Source organism: Nematostella vectensis, chromosome 3, assembly GCF_932526225.1.
Source record: "Nematostella vectensis chromosome 3, jaNemVect1.1, whole genome shotgun sequence".
Classification (NCBI taxonomy): domain Eukaryota; kingdom Metazoa; phylum Cnidaria; class Anthozoa; order Actiniaria; family Edwardsiidae; genus Nematostella; species Nematostella vectensis.
The window spans coordinates 8,721,561-8,738,923 of NC_064036.1; the positions used below are offsets into that span (position 1 = coordinate 8,721,561).

Genomic DNA, 17,363 nt, shown 5'->3' on the forward strand with positions numbered 1-17,363 from the left:
CTGGAAATTATTTTCTAGCTGTTTTACCATTTGGTTTCTATTTCACTATAAAAACACGCTGTCAATGGACATAGATGGCTATGGCAATACTAAATGTCACCCATTTGTTCAGATCCATGCGCTGGCTTTAACTGCGATTCACCGCCGTACTCGACATGCAAAGTTCAGGATAACGGCAAACCAGCTTGCGTGTGTCAATCTGGATGTTCAAAGATTCTTAAGCGCGTGCGCGGATCAGACGGCAAGATCTACGACAATGAGTGTTTGCTGAAACTAGCAGCTTGTACCACCAACAAGCGTATTATTTTGGAGGCCTTCCTGGGACCGCGTAAGTTGTGAACAAGTCAATAAATTACTTTTTGATTTTCTCTTTAATCTTTGTTGTTGTTGTTTTTTTAATACCGTTTTTTTTATCTCTATACCTTCAGCAACCACGCCAACACCTACCACAACGCCAATTCCGAGAACGGAAGGTAGTACTTGTCTCTTTTTATGTTTCTTTAAAATCATTTTTAGGCTAGGTTCCAACTATAGGTCGATGTTTTTTCAAAAGAATGTTGTTCACGTTGTTATTTATAATTTTTTAATCAAAATACTATAATTTGTTTACGCGTGATATTAAATAAGGTGCGAAAGTGAGATTTAGATAAATTGCATACGGTCTATTGACTTTTATTGACCCATTACCACGTAACAAAAGCACGCTTTTTATAATATTTTTAATATTGGGACACCAGGCCTTCTTTGATTTTTTAGAACTATTCTGAGATTTGACATACATTTCCCCCTTCCTAGAAAGGTGTATCATTCTTTGCGGTTTTGCGAATCAAAACTATATCTTTAATGAAACACGAAAATAGATCAAATAAGATACTCTGTGCTGATTGAAGACATCTTGCCCTGATTTTATTTCGCGGCTATTGTTCCGTATTTTATTTTTCAAAGATATATTTTGTTGGAGCATCATAATTTTAATGAGATTAACGTCAGTTTGCTCATCAATTCGCACAGCTTCCCCGTTATGTTTATTTTACATACCTGAGAAATATTGTTTTATTGATTATATATAGTTTCAAATCCATCACGCATCTCGTGTGAGCGTATCGTGATTAGTTGTAGGCCTTTGTCGTGTCCGGTATTTAGGATTCGGTGCAATACCTTTTTAACGAAGCTTATAAATGCTGAAATGATTATGTTCCTTTATTTAATCCCTGTGCTCAAGGTGATTCAGCAGTAATTGCTGTTTCTATTAATTAAGCTTGAGGTACTAACATCCCTATTCCTTGCAGTGACCCGCCCCTCTACACCAACTACAGGAGGTTAGTTGTAACTTCCTTTTCTTTTCCTCAAATATGATTATCTAACACAGCCCTTTTTTTTTTTTGCTTTTTTTGTACACATCGGCACGAGTATAGTTACGCCTTTTGCCGTTGTATAGTATACCCATATTTTTGGTACAAACGTAATCATGCCTTTACCGGGCCTGTTTGTCGGCTATACATTTAATAAACTAACATAGTTGTGCTCTTTCCCCTTATTTAGCGTACCCATGTGTCGGCTATCTGTGCACATGGCCGCCTTACTCTACCTGTCGGGTGAGTGATGGTAAGCCAAGCTGCGTGTGTCCTCCTGGTTGCCCTAAGATCTTGCGACATGTCTGTGGCTCCGATGGCACAACCTACGACAATAGCTGCTTGCTAAGGCTGACTGCTTGTCAACAGAAGAAACGAATAAGAGTCAGGGGCTTTGGACATTGTCGTGAGTACCAATTTTTTTTTTTAACGCAAGTGTATATAGATTGGTATAAATAACTACGTGTCATCTACTGTTTTGGTTACCTCTTCTGTTTCTTTCCTCTCCCATCTGCTATAGGTAAACCTTTTTATCCATTTCCTCGATCTTTCGTGGATTCCTGTGATTAACAACTTTAAGTTTCACTACCAATATTTCAGGGTATGAGTAAGCCTGAACTATAAAGGGACTTGAAAACAGCACCCAGCATTGCTGTCAAAGTTTCTTGTTGACCACAAGACAAAGGAAATGCTTACAGCTTCATAAAACATACTTTAAAAACAGTGTAAAATCAGTGCATCGCGCGACTCATTTCGCGTAGGCTTGATGCATTTAGCTTTTTAATGAATTTTTCCCTTGGGCCACCCAAAGGGTCGGAACACGAAGATTATTTCTGAGAGAAATCAAAACCAAGAAGCTTGTTTACAGTACGTCTATCCTCCCATGTTTGACTGTCGTTGTGTCCAAGAAGTCTATATTATGATATATCTTACAAAAGTTTGATTGATTTTGTAGTATTAGCGTTTGTCATACACTCACGAAATTCGGAGTCTCGGAATGTTTCTATTAGAACCTGAAATTCTACTGTTACCTCATTTCCAGCATCCACACCGAAGCCCAGTGTTACTCCAAGCCCAACAGGTAGGAACTCCGTACCACGAAGAATCATCATAAGATCATCATTCCCGAAATAGTGCAGTCATTATTAGAGTACCTTTAAGTCGAACTTATTGCAGTAAATTCTGCACTGTTAATATAGAGACCTGTAAATACCAACACTAATTCATTACCTGCATACGAATGTCTACTTGTAGTGGACCCTTGCTCTGGTTATCAGTGCAAGTCACCGCCCTTCTCGACTTGCCGGGCTCAAGATGGCAAGCCCGTGTGTGTCTGCCCGCCTGGCTGTCCGTCTGAAGTGAAGCCCGTTTGTGGAACTGATGGCGTCACGTACGATAATCTGTGCTCCCTGAGACTCAAGGCGTGTACAGACAACACCAGGACGCGGTTCAAAGCCTTCGGAGAATGTGGTTAGCGCCCGCCGAAAGGCCGTATTTCTCATCCATCAAATACTCCTAATATTTAGTTCAACTTCTCTGATTTTCCATACGATATTGAATACCACGGTCACTATCCGTTATGTGTCTCTACTCTGTAGCTTTGTGCCATCAGTAAGGTTTAGTGCGCCCACGATTCGCAGAACTACATAATCTTGTTCTTCTGCTTTAGGTAGAACTACCGTTCCTCCGGTATCCACAAGCAGCCCGACCCCTACCCCACAAGGTAAAAGACATATGCTCATAAAACTCAACACAAAGATACATGTAAGAGAACAACCAATATTGTATTCCTCGCTACAGATCCGTGCACTGGCTTCAACTGCGACACACCGCCGTACTCAACATGTAAAGTTCAGGATGACGGCAAACCAGCTTGCGTGTGTCCTTCTAAATGTCCCGAGATTCTTAAGCGCGTGCGTGGATCAGACGGCAAGATCTACGACAATGAGTGTTTGCTGAAACAGGCAGCTTGTACCACCAACAAGCGTATAATTATGGAGGCCTTCTTGGGACCACGTAAGCTGAATAAGTCAACAGTTTATATAATCTATACATTTAAATTCTTATTAGAAGCAAAATGTTTCTTAAAAAAGCTAACGTTATACGTACCTATGATCTATTTATGCAGCCACCACGCCACCCCCTATAACGACGGCAATTCCGACAACGAAAGGTAATTTGAAACAGTATCTAAATCGTGTAATGGCTATGCAAAATAAAGATCGGATCTGTAATAAAATATTCTGAAAACGTATTTTTTAAAGCAACCGCAACTCCAGTACCAACCACAACTTCTCTGCCATCGACAACCCAAGTACCGACGACGCAAGGTAGTTCCTTGAAATGATAGTCTTGTTATTTTGCCACTTGGTTCTTATTTTCCTGTAATAAATACCCTCTCGTTATTAAACAGAAAAGGCTATGACAAAACTAAATATTACCCGTTTGATCAGATCCATGTGCTGGCTTCAACTGTGATTCACCACCGTACTCGACATGTAAAGTTCAGGATGACGACAAACCAGCTTGCGTGTGTCCACCCAAATGCGAGAAAGTCTACGACCCAGTCTATGGATCAGATGGAAAGAACTACGACAACGAGTGCGAGCTTAAACGGGCAGCGTGCACATCCAATAGACGTATCATTTTGGCCGGCAGAGGACGTGTCCGTAAGTATTACTATAAAAAAAAATCTGATCTAAAATATGGATAGGTGATAGAAACGTTTTTCTCTTTATAGCAACTACATCACCACCCACCACAACACCCGTGCCGACAAGTCCTGGTAAATCCTTCTTCTTTCACTTTGTTGTTGGAAGGTTGTGGTATAGCAATACCGATGGCAATATTGATGTTATTGAGATGTTATACTTTATAGATGATCCATGTGCTGGCTTCAACTGCGATTCACCACCGTACTCGACATGTAAAGTTCAGGATGACGACAAACCAGCTTGCGTGTGTCCACCCAAATGCGAGAAAGTCTACGACCCAGTCTATGGATCAGATGGAAAGAACTACGACAACGAGTGCGAGCTTAAACGGGCAGCGTGCACATCCAATAGACGTATCATTTTGGCCGGCAGAGGACGTGTCCGTAAGTATTACTATAAAAAAAAATCTGATCTAAAATATGGATAGGTGATAGAAACGTTTTTCTCTTTATAGCAACTACATCACCACCCACCACAACACCCGTGCCGACAAGTCCTGGTAAATCCTTCTTCTTTCACTTTGTTGTTGGAAGGTTGTGGTATAGCAATACCGATGGCAATATTGATGTTATTGAGATGTTATACTTTATAGATGATCCATGTGCTGGCTTCAACTGCGATTCACCACCGTACTCGACCTGTAAAGTTCAGGATGACGACAAACCAGCTTGCGTGTGTCAATCTGGATGTTCAAAGATTCTTAAGCGCGTGCGCGGATCAGACGGCAAGATCTACGACAATGAGTGTTTGCTGAAACTAGCAGCTTGTACCACCAACAAGCGAATTATTTTGGAGGCCTTCCTGGGACCGCGTAAGCTGAATAAGTCGACGGTTTATATAGTTTATAACTTGATATATATCGAGTTCGAGTTTTCTATGAGTCAATAGTCATTACCCCGTACCTCACACTACCTTCAAAAAAGTTACGATTTTAATAATTCTCAGTAATAAATACTCAATATCTATATATATATATATATAATGCGTGTATACAAGCCTGTTTCGTGGTTGCCCACTCATCAGGAGATTTATGATAAATTTATGATTTATAATAAATTTATAATATATATATATATATATATATATTTAGTATAAATCCATTCACATACTATAACGAATCTCGAAATATGTTGCTATATATTAAAAATTCCTTTACCATTGTTGTATTTCTGCAGCAACCACTCCGCCATCTACAACAACACCAGTTCCAACAACAAAAGGTAGTTTATCAGATTGCAGAGATTGCAGTTTGTGTAGAATCCGAATCTATCGGCTTGGAATTTTAATACATTAAAAGCCCGTTTGCTCAATTTCCTCAAGGGGAATTTCTTTGACTCGGATGTTAGCTCAAGTTAAAGGGTCACTCACTTGCACCTTGTGTTATAAAATCACGCGAAATAATCAAAATATCTATCCAGATTTATTTAATAACCTTAAATCTGTCTGACAAATATAATAATGTGGTTTGAACGCCTCACATCAATTAGATGGAAATGGATTCTATGAAAATAGTAATATTAGGTTTCGGAAGAGGCTGTACATTTACTCAAACCTTGAAATTGCATTAATACATAAATAAACCAAAAAGATTGTTTGCATACAAACCCTTTTTTGGTTCATTTCTAATTATTACACTTGGGAAGATTACACGTAATCATGAAGATTTTACGTCGTTGTTTTGTTACACACATTTTTATATTTTATTACTCTGTCTTAGAATAAGCGTGCGAGTGCCCGTAATGGGAATATGGTAAGGGTATTAAGAATTTGAATATGACATTTTCTGATGTCTTTTTGTTTTCCAGATCTTTGTGAGGGAGTTGAATGCGACGCACCTTATGCCACTTGTGTGAGCGTAGACGGGACCCCGACATGCGTCTGCCCGCGAAGGTGTCCCAAGAAGCTTATGCCAGTGTGCGGCTCCGATGGCAAAACATACAACAATGAGTGTCTAATGCGAGCTGCCTCTTGCAAAGCCAATAAAAATATCACCGTATCTAGCTACTTCCCTTGTCGTGAGTATAAACAGTGATAGCTCTACTAAGCGCTAACCCTCGGACCGTGAAAAGTTGTCGCTTTATAGGGGTTTGACTTTACACCTATATCAAACTGTTTTCAAAGTCATTGATAATAACAACTACGATTTTTCTTTTTTTTAGCGGAGACAGTTCCTCCAATCACTACTACTTCTCCGCCATCGCAAGGTAAAATAAAGCAATCTTAAAGCAATATTCAATTTACTCAACCAATTATAATGTATTCTTAAGAACATACTACCAAATTTTTCACAAACGGATCATTGGGATTCATAAAGATTTACGTTTGACCTAATCAAATGTGTTTTTTAGTGAAATGTAAAGGGATTGTTGATGTCGCTTTCTTGGTCGACTCGTCTGGTAGCATCGGACGCAGAAACTGGGTCAAGATGAAGGCCTTTGTGAATAGTGTCATCAAGGAATTCACTGTTGGACCCGATGGAAATCACATGGCCGCCGTCGTATACAGCACAGGGGCAGAAGTAGCATTCGACTTTAACTCTTTGCAAGGTTCACAAATTACTGTAGAGGGCTATAAGACATTTGTGGACCGCATGCGACACCAGCGAGGATACACATTTATTGACAAGGCGCTCGCTTTAGCAAACGAGCAGGTCTTCACTACCGCTAAAGGAATGAGAACCAATGTTGCGAAGGTGAATCAGTGGATTTGATATCCATCTCATACATTATTCGATGTATCTTCCTTATTATAATTTTTATACATTGAATGCATTTTACATTTACAGGTTGCAATTGTTATAACTGACGGCATCCAAACCAAAGATCAAGGTCCCTTCACCCAGCTTGATAGAGCTGCTCAACCCATCAAGGAGAAGGGAGTGAATATCTACGCTCTTGGAATCGGCACAGATCTGGACTTGCCAGACTTGAAGCGCATGGCTAGCTCTGCTGACAACGTGCTCACGGCTGAATCCTTTGACGACTTGTTGATTGTGATTGATGAGATCAAATCCAAGATCTGCCTCCAAGGTAATTCCTTTTTTTTTTCGTTTTTGTAAGCCCTACTCAACTGCAATAGATCTTGCTTTGAATTTTTTTTCGTGGATCTCTGTTTGCTCGAACTAAATGTATTCTAAAATGTTTGCAGTCCCTGTTGGAACACTCCCACCAACAACGTTAACAGCCCCGACGACAACCCAAGCACCAACAACAGGTGAGGTCTTGGGAATCCAGCGATCACAGGATAATTTCAAGTTTTGGCGAAATCTGATTGCTCATCTTTTTATTCTGCGTTGTAGCTGATCCATGTGCTGGCTTCAACTGCGATTCACCACCGTACTCGACATGTGAAGTTCAGGATGACGGCAAACCAGCTTGCGTGTGTCCACCCAAATGCGAGAAAGTCTACGACCCCGTCTATGGATCAGATGGAAAGAATTACGACAACGAGTGCGAGCTTAAACGGGCAGCTTGCACAACCAACAAACGTATTATCTTGGCCGGCAGAGGACGTGTCCGTAAGTAATGTTCTTATATGTGTTGAAAGGATAAATTGTGACTTTATCCTTTCTTTGTGATGCACAATAACTAATTTGCTCCATTTTCAGCAACCACAAAATCACTGCCAACTACAACACCTCTACCAACAACTGAAGGTAGTTTTGATTGCTTCGTTAACGAAAATATATCAGCCAAACTTTTATTTAAGTTCTGCCTTAAACAACACCACAGAATTGATCAAAATAGCGACCCATATCAATTTTTCATTTCGTTAAAAAAAACTTCTGATATAGGTTTTTTTTCTCAGCAACGACTACTGAACTTCCAACAACACCAGGTAGGCAAATCGCTTATTGATATTTATATACACTAGGAGGCGCCTGATTTCAACATTGCATATTTTCCTTGAAATCATATTCTACCTTTTTTACCAATTACGTTATATTTTCCTTAAAAAAATTATCTGTCATTGTACAGAGAAGGCTGTTGTCAAAACTAACTGTTGCCCTTTAATCAGATCCATGTGCTGGCTTTAGCTGCGATTCACCACCGTACTCGACATGTAAAGTTCAGGATGACGGCAAACCATCTTGCGTGTGTCCACCCAAATGCGAGAAAGTCTACGACCCTGTCTATGGATCAGATGGAAAGAATTACGACAACGAGTGCGAGCTTAAACGGGCAGCTTGCACAACCAACAAACGTATTATCTTGGCCGGCAGAGGACGTGTCCGTAAGTAATGTTCTTATATGTTTTGAAGAGGATAAATTGTGACTTTATCCTTTCTTTGTGATGCACAATAACTAATTTGCTCCATTTTTAGCAACCACAAAATCACTGCCAACTACAACACCTCTACCAACTGAAGGTAGTTTTGATTGCTTCGTTAACGAAAATATATCAGCCAAACTTTTATTTAAGTTCTGCCTTAAACAACACCACAGAAGGGATCAAAATAGCGACCCATATCAATTTTTCATTTCGTTAAAAAAAAACTTCTGATATAGGTTTTTTTTTTCTCAGCAACGACTACTGAACTTCCAACAACACCAGGTAGGCAAATCGCTTATTGATATTTATATACATTAGGAGGCGCCTGATTTCAACATTGCATATTTTCCTTGAAATCATATTCTACCTTTTTTACCAATTACGTTATATTTTCCTTAAAAAAATTATCTGTCATTGTACAGAGAAGGCTGTTGTCAAAACTAACTGTTGCCCTTTAATCAGATCCATGTGCTGGCTTTAGCTGCGATTCACCACCGTACTCGACATGTAAAGTTCAGGATGACGGCAAACCATCTTGCGTGTGTCCACCCAAATGCGAGAAAGTCTACGACCCTGTCTATGGATCAGATGGAAAGAATTACGACAACGAGTGCGAGCTTAAACGGGCAGCTTGCACAACCAACAAACGCATTATCTTGGCCGGCAGTAAGTAGAGTTCCTATATATGTTTATTACATGATTGACACATTTTGCATTGTTCTTGAAAGTCCTTTATTTCACTAGAATACCTATGAAAAATTTCAATCTTAAAGAACGGGGAAGGCTTGATGTATCAGCAGGAAAAAAGGGGCTTTGATATGAGCTCGTTAAATATGAATGCAGTTAATAGAATACTTATGAGGAGGAGTAGGTTTAAAGTAGATATTAACCGTGAATACTAATAAAGGACCATCATATTAAACCTTGAGTAGAAATGAGCAAAAATACCACTTTTTCGCCGCAGATTTACAGTATGATTACAAGAACGATTGAATATTAATAATGCATCGATTTAGTTGTCAGGAAAGCAAAATTTGTATTTGTAACCCTCGATATTTAACAATAAGTTCAGCCAAAATTAAATTTGTAATTTTGGAAAATTATTCCACCGGCAGAGTTAGGCTGTGGTGTGTCTATCTGAGGCGTCTACTCACTCGTTCCGCTTGTTTATTGTCGTCGACAATGACAGATCTTGAAAATTGATATTTGGCGTAATAAAAATAAGTCGCTCTTCTTCGCTGTCAGTGAGCTCCATTCTCGCAGCGTGCTCACACTGAAACTCCAAGTTACGAAAATTTTGCAATTCAACTCCACCTTTGAGAATGTAGTCCGTGTATGGGGCAGCCTTTCTCCGTCTAAATGTTCATTTTGATTATGTACAGTATTAATCTAATGCGCTTTTCAAATTTGTGCAATCAACCCCCTTCTCACCTGGGTTTTCTTGCAGGTCGATAATAACCTGAACCTTGATTGTTTTTTTTTTCCAAAAAAAAGTTAACTATTATTGCATTTTTCCCCAGTCTTCTTTCTTTAAAATTGTTATTTACTAGGTATAGATCATGTAATAAGTTAGTTAAATACCTCGGACGCCGGACGTTCGCGGTATAACAGCCTTTGGGCTGCGCTGTTATGCTGTTATCCGGCGGACTGCCTCCTTCCTCGGTATTTAACCCGATAAAATGTGACTTTATCATTTCTGTGCCATTCATAATCACTATTTCATTCCATTTTCAGCAACCACAACACCACTGCCAACTACAACACCTCTACCAACAACTGCAGGTAGTTTTTGATTGCCCTTCAATAGCGAAAATATATCAGCCTAACTCTTGTTTGAGTTCTGCCTTAAACAAAACCACAGAAGCAATCAAACTCAGGACCGATGTAAAATTTTAATTTCGTTAAAAAAACTTTTGACATAAGTGTGTTTTTTTTTTCAGCAACGACTGTTGCACTTCCAACAACACCAGGTAGGCAAATCGCTTATTGATATCTATATACACTAGGAGGCGCTTGATTTTAACATTGCATATTTTTGTTATTATTTTACAGTTGAGTGCAAGGGAATCGTTGATTTGGCGTTTTTGGTAGACTCCTCTGGTAGTATCGGACGCAGAAACTGGGTCAAGATGAAGGCCTTTGTGAATAGTGTCATCAAGGAGTTCACTGTTGGACCCGATGGAAATCACATGGCCGCCGTCGTATACAGCACAGGGGCAGAAGTAGCATTCGACTTTAACTCTTTGCAAGGTTCACAAATTACTGTAGAGGGCTATAAGACATTTGTGGACCGCATGCGACACCAGCGAGGATACACATTTATTGACAAGGCGCTCGCTTTAGCAAACGAGCAGGTCTTCACTACCGCTAGGGGAATGAGAACCAATGTTGCGAAGGTGAATCAGTGGGTTTGATATCCATCTCATACATTATTCGATGTATCTTCCTTATTATAATTTTTATACATTGAATGCATTGTACATTTACAGGTTGCAATTGTTATAACTGACGGCATCCAAACCAAAGATCAAGGTCCCTTCACCCAGCTTGATAGAGCTGCTCAACCCATCAAGGAGAAGGGAGTGAATATCTACGCTCTTGGAATCGGCACAAATCTGGACTTGCCCGACTTGAAGCGCATGGCTAGCTCTGCTGATAACGTGCTCACGGCTGAATCCTTTGACGACTTGTTGATTGTGATTGATGAGATCAAATCCAAGATCTGCCTCCAAGGTAATTCCTTTTTTTTTTTCCGTTTTTGTAAGCCCTACTTAACTGCAATAGATCTTGCTTTGAATTTGTTTTTTCGTGGATCTCTGTTTGCTCGAACTAAATGTATTCTAAAATGTTTGCAGTCCCTGTTGGAACACTCCCACCAACAACGTTAGCAGCCCCGACGACAACCCAAGCACCAACAACAGGTGAGGTCTTGGGAATCCAGCGATCACAGGATAATTTCAAGTTTTGGCGAAATCTGATTGCTCATCTTTTTATTCTGCGTTGTAGCTGATCCATGTGCTGGCTTCAACTGCGATTCACCACCGTACTCGACATGTGAAGTTCAGGATGACGGCAAACCAGCTTGCGTGTGTCCACCCAAATGCGAGAAAGTCTACGACCCCGTCTATGGATCAGATGGAAAGAATTACGACAACGAGTGCGAGCTTAAACGGGCAGCTTGCACAACCAACAAACGTATTATCTTGGCCGACAGAGGACGTGTCCGTAAGTAATGTTCTTATATGTTTTGAAGAGGATAAATTGTGACTTTATCCTTTCTTTGTGATGCACAATAACTAATTTGCTCCATTTTTAGCAACCACAAAATCACTGCCAACTACAACACCTCTACCAACAACTGAAGGTAGTTTTGATTGCTTCGTTAACGAAAATATATCAGCCAAACTTTTATTTAAGTTCTGCCTTAAACAACACCACAGAAGGGATCAAAATAGCGACCCATATCAATTTTTCATTTCGTTAAAAAAAAACTTCTGATATAGGTTTTTTTTTTCTCAGCAACGACTACTGAACTTCCAACAACACCAGGTAGGCAAATCGCTTATTGATATTTATATACATTAGGAGGCGCCTGATTTCAACATTGCATATTTTCCTTGAAATCATATTCTACCTTTTTTACCAATTACGTTATATTTTCCTTAAAAAAATTATCTGTCATTGTACAGAGAAGGCTGTTGTCAAAACTAACTGTTGCCCTTTAATCAGATCCATGTGCTGGCTTTAGCTGCGATTCACCACCGTACTCGACATGTAAAGTTCAGGATGACGGCAAACCATCTTGCGTGTGTCCACCCAAATGCGAGAAAGTCTACGACCCTGTCTATGGATCAGATGGAAAGAATTACGACAACGAGTGCGAGCTTAAACGGGCAGCTTGCACAACCAACAAACGCATTATCTTGGCCGGCAGAGGACGTGTTCGTAAGTAGAGTTCCTATATATGTTTATTACATGATTGACACATTTTGCATTGTTCTTGAAAGTCCTTTATTTCACTAGAATACCTATGAAAAATTTCAATCTTAAAGAACGGGGAAGGCTTGATGTATCAGCAGGAAAAAAGGGGCTTTGATATGAGCTCGTTAAATATGAATGCAGTTAATAGAATACTTATGAGGAGGAGTAGGTTTAAAGTAGATATTAACCGTGAATACTTATAAAGGACCATCATATTAAACCTTGAGTAGAAATGAGCAAAAATACCACTTTTTCGCCGCAGATTTACAGTATGATTACAAGAACGATTGAATATTAATAATGCATCGATTTAGTTGTCAGGAAAGCAAAATTTGTATTTGTAACCCTCGATATTTAACAATAAGTTCAGCCAAAATTAAATTTGTAATTTTGGAAAATTATTCCACCGGCAGAGTTAGGCTGTGGTGTGTCTATCTGAGGCGTCTACTCACTCGTTCCGCTTGTTTATTGTCGTCGACAATGACAGATCTTGAAAATTGATATTTGGCGTAATAAAAATAAGTCGCTCTTCTTCGCTGTCAGTGAGCTCCATTCTCGCAGCGTGCTCACACTGAAACTCCAAGTTACGAAAATTTTGCAATTCAACTCCACCTTTGAGAATGTAGTCCGTGTATGGGGCAGCCTTTCTCCGTCTAAATGTTCATTTTGATTATGTACAGTATTAATCTAATGCGCTTTTCAAATTTGTGCAATCAACCCCCTTCTCACCTGGGTTTTCTTGCAGGTCGATAATAACCTGAACCTTGATTGTTTTTTTTTTTTTCCAAAAAAAAGTTAACTATTTTTGCATTTTTCCCCAGTCTTCTTTCTTTAAAATTGTTATTTACTAGGTATAGATCATGTAATAAGTTAGTTAAATACCTCGGACGCCGGACGTTCGCGGTATAACAGCCTTTGGGCTGCGCTGTTATGCTGTTATCCGGCGGACTGCCTCCTTCCTCGGTATTTAACCCGATAAAATGTGACTTTATCATTTCTGTGCCATTCATAATCACTATTTCATTCCATTTTCAGCAACCACAACACCACTGCCAACTACAACACCTCTACCAACAACTGCAGGTAGTTTTTGATTGCCCTTCAATAGCGAAAATATATCAGCCTAACTCTTGTTTGAGTTCTGCCTTAAACAAAACCACAGAAGCAATCAAACTCAGGACCGATGTAAAATTTTAATTTCGTTAAAAAAACTTTTGACATAAGTGTGTTTTTTTTTTTCAGCAACGACTGTTGCACTTCCAACAACACCAGGTAGGCAAATCGCTTATTGATATCTATATACACTAGGAGGCGCTTGATTTTAACATTGCATATTTTTGTTATTATTTTACAGTTGAGTGCAAGGGAATCGTTGATTTGGCGTTTTTGGTAGACTCCTCTGGTAGTATCGGACGCAGAAACTGGGTCAAGATGAAGGCCTTTGTGAATAGTGTCATCAAGGAGTTCACTGTTGGACCCGATGGAAATCACATGGCCGCCGTCGTATACAGCACAGGGGCAGAAGTAGCATTCGACTTTAACTCTTTGCAAGGTTCACAAATTACTGTAGAGGGCTATAAGACATTTGTGGACCGCATGCGACACCAGCGAGGATACACATTTATTGACAAGGCGCTCGCTTTAGCAAACGAGCAGGTCTTCACTACCGCTAAAGGAATGAGAACCAATGTTGCGAAGGTGAATCAGTGGATTTGATATCCATCTCATACATTATTCGATGTATCTTCCTTATTATAATTTTTATACATTGAATGCATTGTACATTTACAGGTTGCAATTGTTATAACTGACGGCATCCAAACCAAAGATCAAGGTCCCTTCACCCAGCTTGATAGAGCTGCTCAACCCATCAAGGAGAAGGGAGTGAATATCTACGCTCTTGGAATCGGCACAAATCTGGACTTGCCCGACTTGAAGCGCATGGCTAGCTCTGCTGATAACGTGCTCACGGCTGAATCCTTTGACGACTTGTTGATTGTGATTGATGAGATCAAATCCAAGATCTGCCTCCAAGGTAATTCCTTTTTTTTCTGTTTTTGTAAGCCCTACTTAACTGCAATAGATCTTGCTTTGAATTTGTTTTTTCGTGGATCTCTGTTTGCTCGAACTAAATGTATTCTAAAATGTTTGCAGTCCCTGTTGGAACACTCCCACCAACAACGTTAGCAGCCCCGACGACAACCCAAGCACCAACAACAGGTGAGGTCTTGGGAATCCAGCGATCACAGGATAATTTCAAGTTTTGGCGAAATCTGATTGCTCATCTTTTTATTCTGCGTTGTAGCTGATCCATGTGCTGGCTTCAACTGCGATTCACCACCGTACTCGACATGTAAAGTTCAGGATGACGGCAAACCAGCTTGCGTGTGTCCACCCAAATGCGAGAAAGTCTACGACCCCGTCTATGGATCAGATGGAAAGAATTACGACAACGAGTGCGAGCTTAAACGGGCAGCTTGCACAACCAACAAACGTATTATCTTGGCCGGCAGAGGACGTGTCCGTAAGTAATGTTCTTATATGTTTTGAAGAGGATAAATTGTGACTTTATCCTTTCTTTGTGATGCACAATAACTAATTTGCTCCATTTTCAGCAACCACAACACCACTGCCAACTACAACACCTCCACCAACAACTGAAGGTAGTTTTGATTGCTTCGTTAACGAAAATATATCAGCCAAACTTTTATTTAAGTTCTGCCTTAAACAACACCACAGAAGGAATCAAAATAGCGACCCATATCAATTTTTCATCTCGTTAAAAAAACTTCTGATATAGGTTTTTTTTTCTCAGCAACGACTACTGAACTTCCAACAACACCAGGTAGGCAAATCGCTTATTGATATTTATATACACTAGAAGGCGCTTGATTTTAACGTTGCATATTTTCCTTGAAATCATATTCTACTTTTTTTACCAATTGCGTTTTATTTTCCTTAAAAAAATTATCTGTCATTGAACAGAGAAGGCTGTCGTCAAAACTAACTGTTGCCCTTTAATCAGATCCATGTGCTGGCTTTAGCTGCGATTCACCACCGTACTCGACATGTAAAGTTCAGGATGACGGCAAACCAGCTTGCGTGTGTCCACCCAAATGCGAGAAAGTCTACGACCCCGTCTATGGATCAGATGGAAAGAATTACGACAACGAGTGCGAGCTTAAACGGGCAGCTTGCACAACCAACAAACGCATTATCTTGGCCGGCAGAGGACGTGTCCGTAAGTAGAGTTCCTATATATGTTTCTTACATGATTGACACATTTTGCATTGTTCTTGAAAGTCCTTTATTTCACTAGAATACCTATGAAAAATTTCAATCTTAAAGAACGGGGAAGGCTTGGTGTATCAGCAGGAAAAAAGGGGCTTTGATATGAGCTCATTAAATATGAATGAAGTTAATAGAATACTAATGAGGAGGAGTAGGTTTAAAGTAGATATTAACCGTGAATACTAATAAAGGACCATCATATTAAACCTTGAGTAGAAATGAGCAGAACTACCACTTTTTCGCCGCAGATTTACAGTATGATTACAAGAACGATTGAATATTAATAATGCATCGATTTAGTTGTCCGGAAAACAAAATTTGTATTTGTAACCCTCGAAAATTAACAAAAAGTTCAGCCAAAATTAAATTTGCAATTTTGGAAAATTATTCCACCAGCAGAGTTAGGCTGTGGTGTGGCTATCTGAGGCGTCTACTCACTCGTTCCGCTTGTTCATTGTCGTCGACAATGACAGATCTTGAAAATTGATATTTGGCGTAATACAAATAAGTCGCTCTTCTTCGCTGTCAGTGAGCTCCATTCTCGCAGCGTGCTCACACTGAAACTCCAAGTTACGAAAATTTTGCAATTCAACTCAACCTTTGAGAATGTAGTCCGTGTATGGGGCAGCCTTTCTCTGTCTAAATGTTAATTTTGATTGTGTACAGTATTCATCTAATGTGCTTTTCAAATTTGTGCAATCAACCCCCTACTCTCCTGGGTTTTCTTGCAGGTCGATAATAACCTGAACCTTGTTTGTTTTTTTCCCAAAAAAAGTTAACTATTATTGCATTTTGTCTTTTTTCCCCAGTCTTTTTTCTTTAAATTGTTATTTACTAAGTATAGATCATGTAATAAGTTAGTTAAATACCTCGAACGTCGGACGTTCGCGGTATAACAGCCTTTGGGCTGCGCCGTTAGGCTGTTATCCGGCGAACTGCCTCCTTGCTCGGTATTTAACCCTTACTTAAGAAGATAAAATGTGACTTTATCATTTCTGTGCCATTCATAATCACTATTTCATTCCATTTTCAGCAACCACAACACCACTGCCAACTACAACACCTCTACCAACAACTGCAGGTAGTTTTTGATTGCCCTTCAATAGCGAAAATATATCAGCCTAACTCTTGTTTGAGTTCTGCCTTAAACAAAACCACAGAAGCAATTAAAATCAGGACCGATGTAAATTTTTAATTTCGTTAAAAAAAAACTTTTGACATAAGTGTGTTTTTTTTTTCAGCAACGACTGTTGCACTTCCAACAACACCAGGTACGCAAATCGCTTATTGATATCTATATACACTAGGAGGCGCTTGATTTTAACATTCCATATTTTTGTTATTATTTAACAGTTGAGTGCAAGGGAATCGTTGATTTGGCGTTTTTGGTAGACTCCTCTGGTAGTATCGGACGCAGAAACTGGGTCAAGATGAAGGCCTTTGTGAATAGTGTCATCAAGGAGTTCACTGTTGGACCCGATGGAAATCACATGGCCGCCGTCGTATACAGCACAGAGGCAGAAGTAGCATTCGACTTTAACTCTTTGCAAGGTTCACAAATTACTGTAGAGGGCTATAAGACATTTGTGGACCGCATGCGACACCAGCGAGGATACACATTTATTGACAAGGCGCTCGCTTTAGCAAACGAGCAGGTCTTCACTACCGCTAAAGGAATGAGAACCAATGTTGCGAAGGTGAATCAGTGGATTTGATATCCATCTCATACATTATTCGATGTATCTTCCTTATT

The 17,363-nt window shown here is 39.7% G+C and overlaps 1 protein-coding gene across 6 annotated transcripts in view; it reads left to right on the plus strand.

Annotated features, from left to right (window-relative positions):
* Positions 1–17,363, plus strand: part of LOC5512112 — a 156,894-nt gene that overhangs the window by 108,391 nt on the left and 31,140 nt on the right. For all 6 annotated transcript variants that reach the window (XM_048725343.1, XM_048725345.1, XM_048725346.1 and 3 more), the window contains 49 exons: positions 113–328; positions 429–473; positions 1,290–1,319; positions 1,543–1,758; positions 2,395–2,433; positions 2,607–2,822; positions 3,022–3,075; positions 3,153–3,368; positions 3,481–3,525; positions 3,617–3,682; positions 3,806–4,021; positions 4,093–4,137; positions 4,231–4,449; positions 4,521–4,565; positions 4,659–4,877; positions 5,242–5,286; positions 5,872–6,081; positions 6,226–6,270; positions 6,415–6,758; positions 6,852–7,095; positions 7,214–7,279; positions 7,365–7,583; positions 7,674–7,721; positions 7,874–7,903; positions 8,084–8,299; positions 8,391–8,435; positions 8,591–8,620; positions 8,801–9,004; positions 10,073–10,120; positions 10,279–10,308; positions 10,391–10,734; positions 10,828–11,071; positions 11,194–11,259; positions 11,345–11,563; positions 11,655–11,702; positions 11,858–11,887; positions 12,068–12,283; positions 13,355–13,402; positions 13,562–13,591; positions 13,674–14,017; positions 14,111–14,354; positions 14,474–14,539; positions 14,625–14,843; positions 14,935–14,982; positions 15,135–15,164; positions 15,345–15,560; positions 16,644–16,691; positions 16,852–16,881; positions 16,964–17,307. In XM_048725343.1, coding sequence (XP_048581300.1) covers positions 113–328; positions 429–473; positions 1,290–1,319; positions 1,543–1,758; positions 2,395–2,433; positions 2,607–2,822; positions 3,022–3,075; positions 3,153–3,368; positions 3,481–3,525; positions 3,617–3,682; positions 3,806–4,021; positions 4,093–4,137; positions 4,231–4,449; positions 4,521–4,565; positions 4,659–4,877; positions 5,242–5,286; positions 5,872–6,081; positions 6,226–6,270; positions 6,415–6,758; positions 6,852–7,095; positions 7,214–7,279; positions 7,365–7,583; positions 7,674–7,721; positions 7,874–7,903; positions 8,084–8,299; positions 8,391–8,435; positions 8,591–8,620; positions 8,801–9,004; positions 10,073–10,120; positions 10,279–10,308; positions 10,391–10,734; positions 10,828–11,071; positions 11,194–11,259; positions 11,345–11,563; positions 11,655–11,702; positions 11,858–11,887; positions 12,068–12,283; positions 13,355–13,402; positions 13,562–13,591; positions 13,674–14,017; positions 14,111–14,354; positions 14,474–14,539; positions 14,625–14,843; positions 14,935–14,982; positions 15,135–15,164; positions 15,345–15,560; positions 16,644–16,691; positions 16,852–16,881; positions 16,964–17,307 — 6,545 coding nt within the window. The remainder of the gene's footprint in view (positions 1–112; positions 329–428; positions 474–1,289; positions 1,320–1,542; positions 1,759–2,394; positions 2,434–2,606; positions 2,823–3,021; positions 3,076–3,152; positions 3,369–3,480; positions 3,526–3,616; positions 3,683–3,805; positions 4,022–4,092; positions 4,138–4,230; positions 4,450–4,520; positions 4,566–4,658; positions 4,878–5,241; positions 5,287–5,871; positions 6,082–6,225; positions 6,271–6,414; positions 6,759–6,851; positions 7,096–7,213; positions 7,280–7,364; positions 7,584–7,673; positions 7,722–7,873; positions 7,904–8,083; positions 8,300–8,390; positions 8,436–8,590; positions 8,621–8,800; positions 9,005–10,072; positions 10,121–10,278; positions 10,309–10,390; positions 10,735–10,827; positions 11,072–11,193; positions 11,260–11,344; positions 11,564–11,654; positions 11,703–11,857; positions 11,888–12,067; positions 12,284–13,354; positions 13,403–13,561; positions 13,592–13,673; positions 14,018–14,110; positions 14,355–14,473; positions 14,540–14,624; positions 14,844–14,934; positions 14,983–15,134; positions 15,165–15,344; positions 15,561–16,643; positions 16,692–16,851; positions 16,882–16,963; positions 17,308–17,363) is intronic.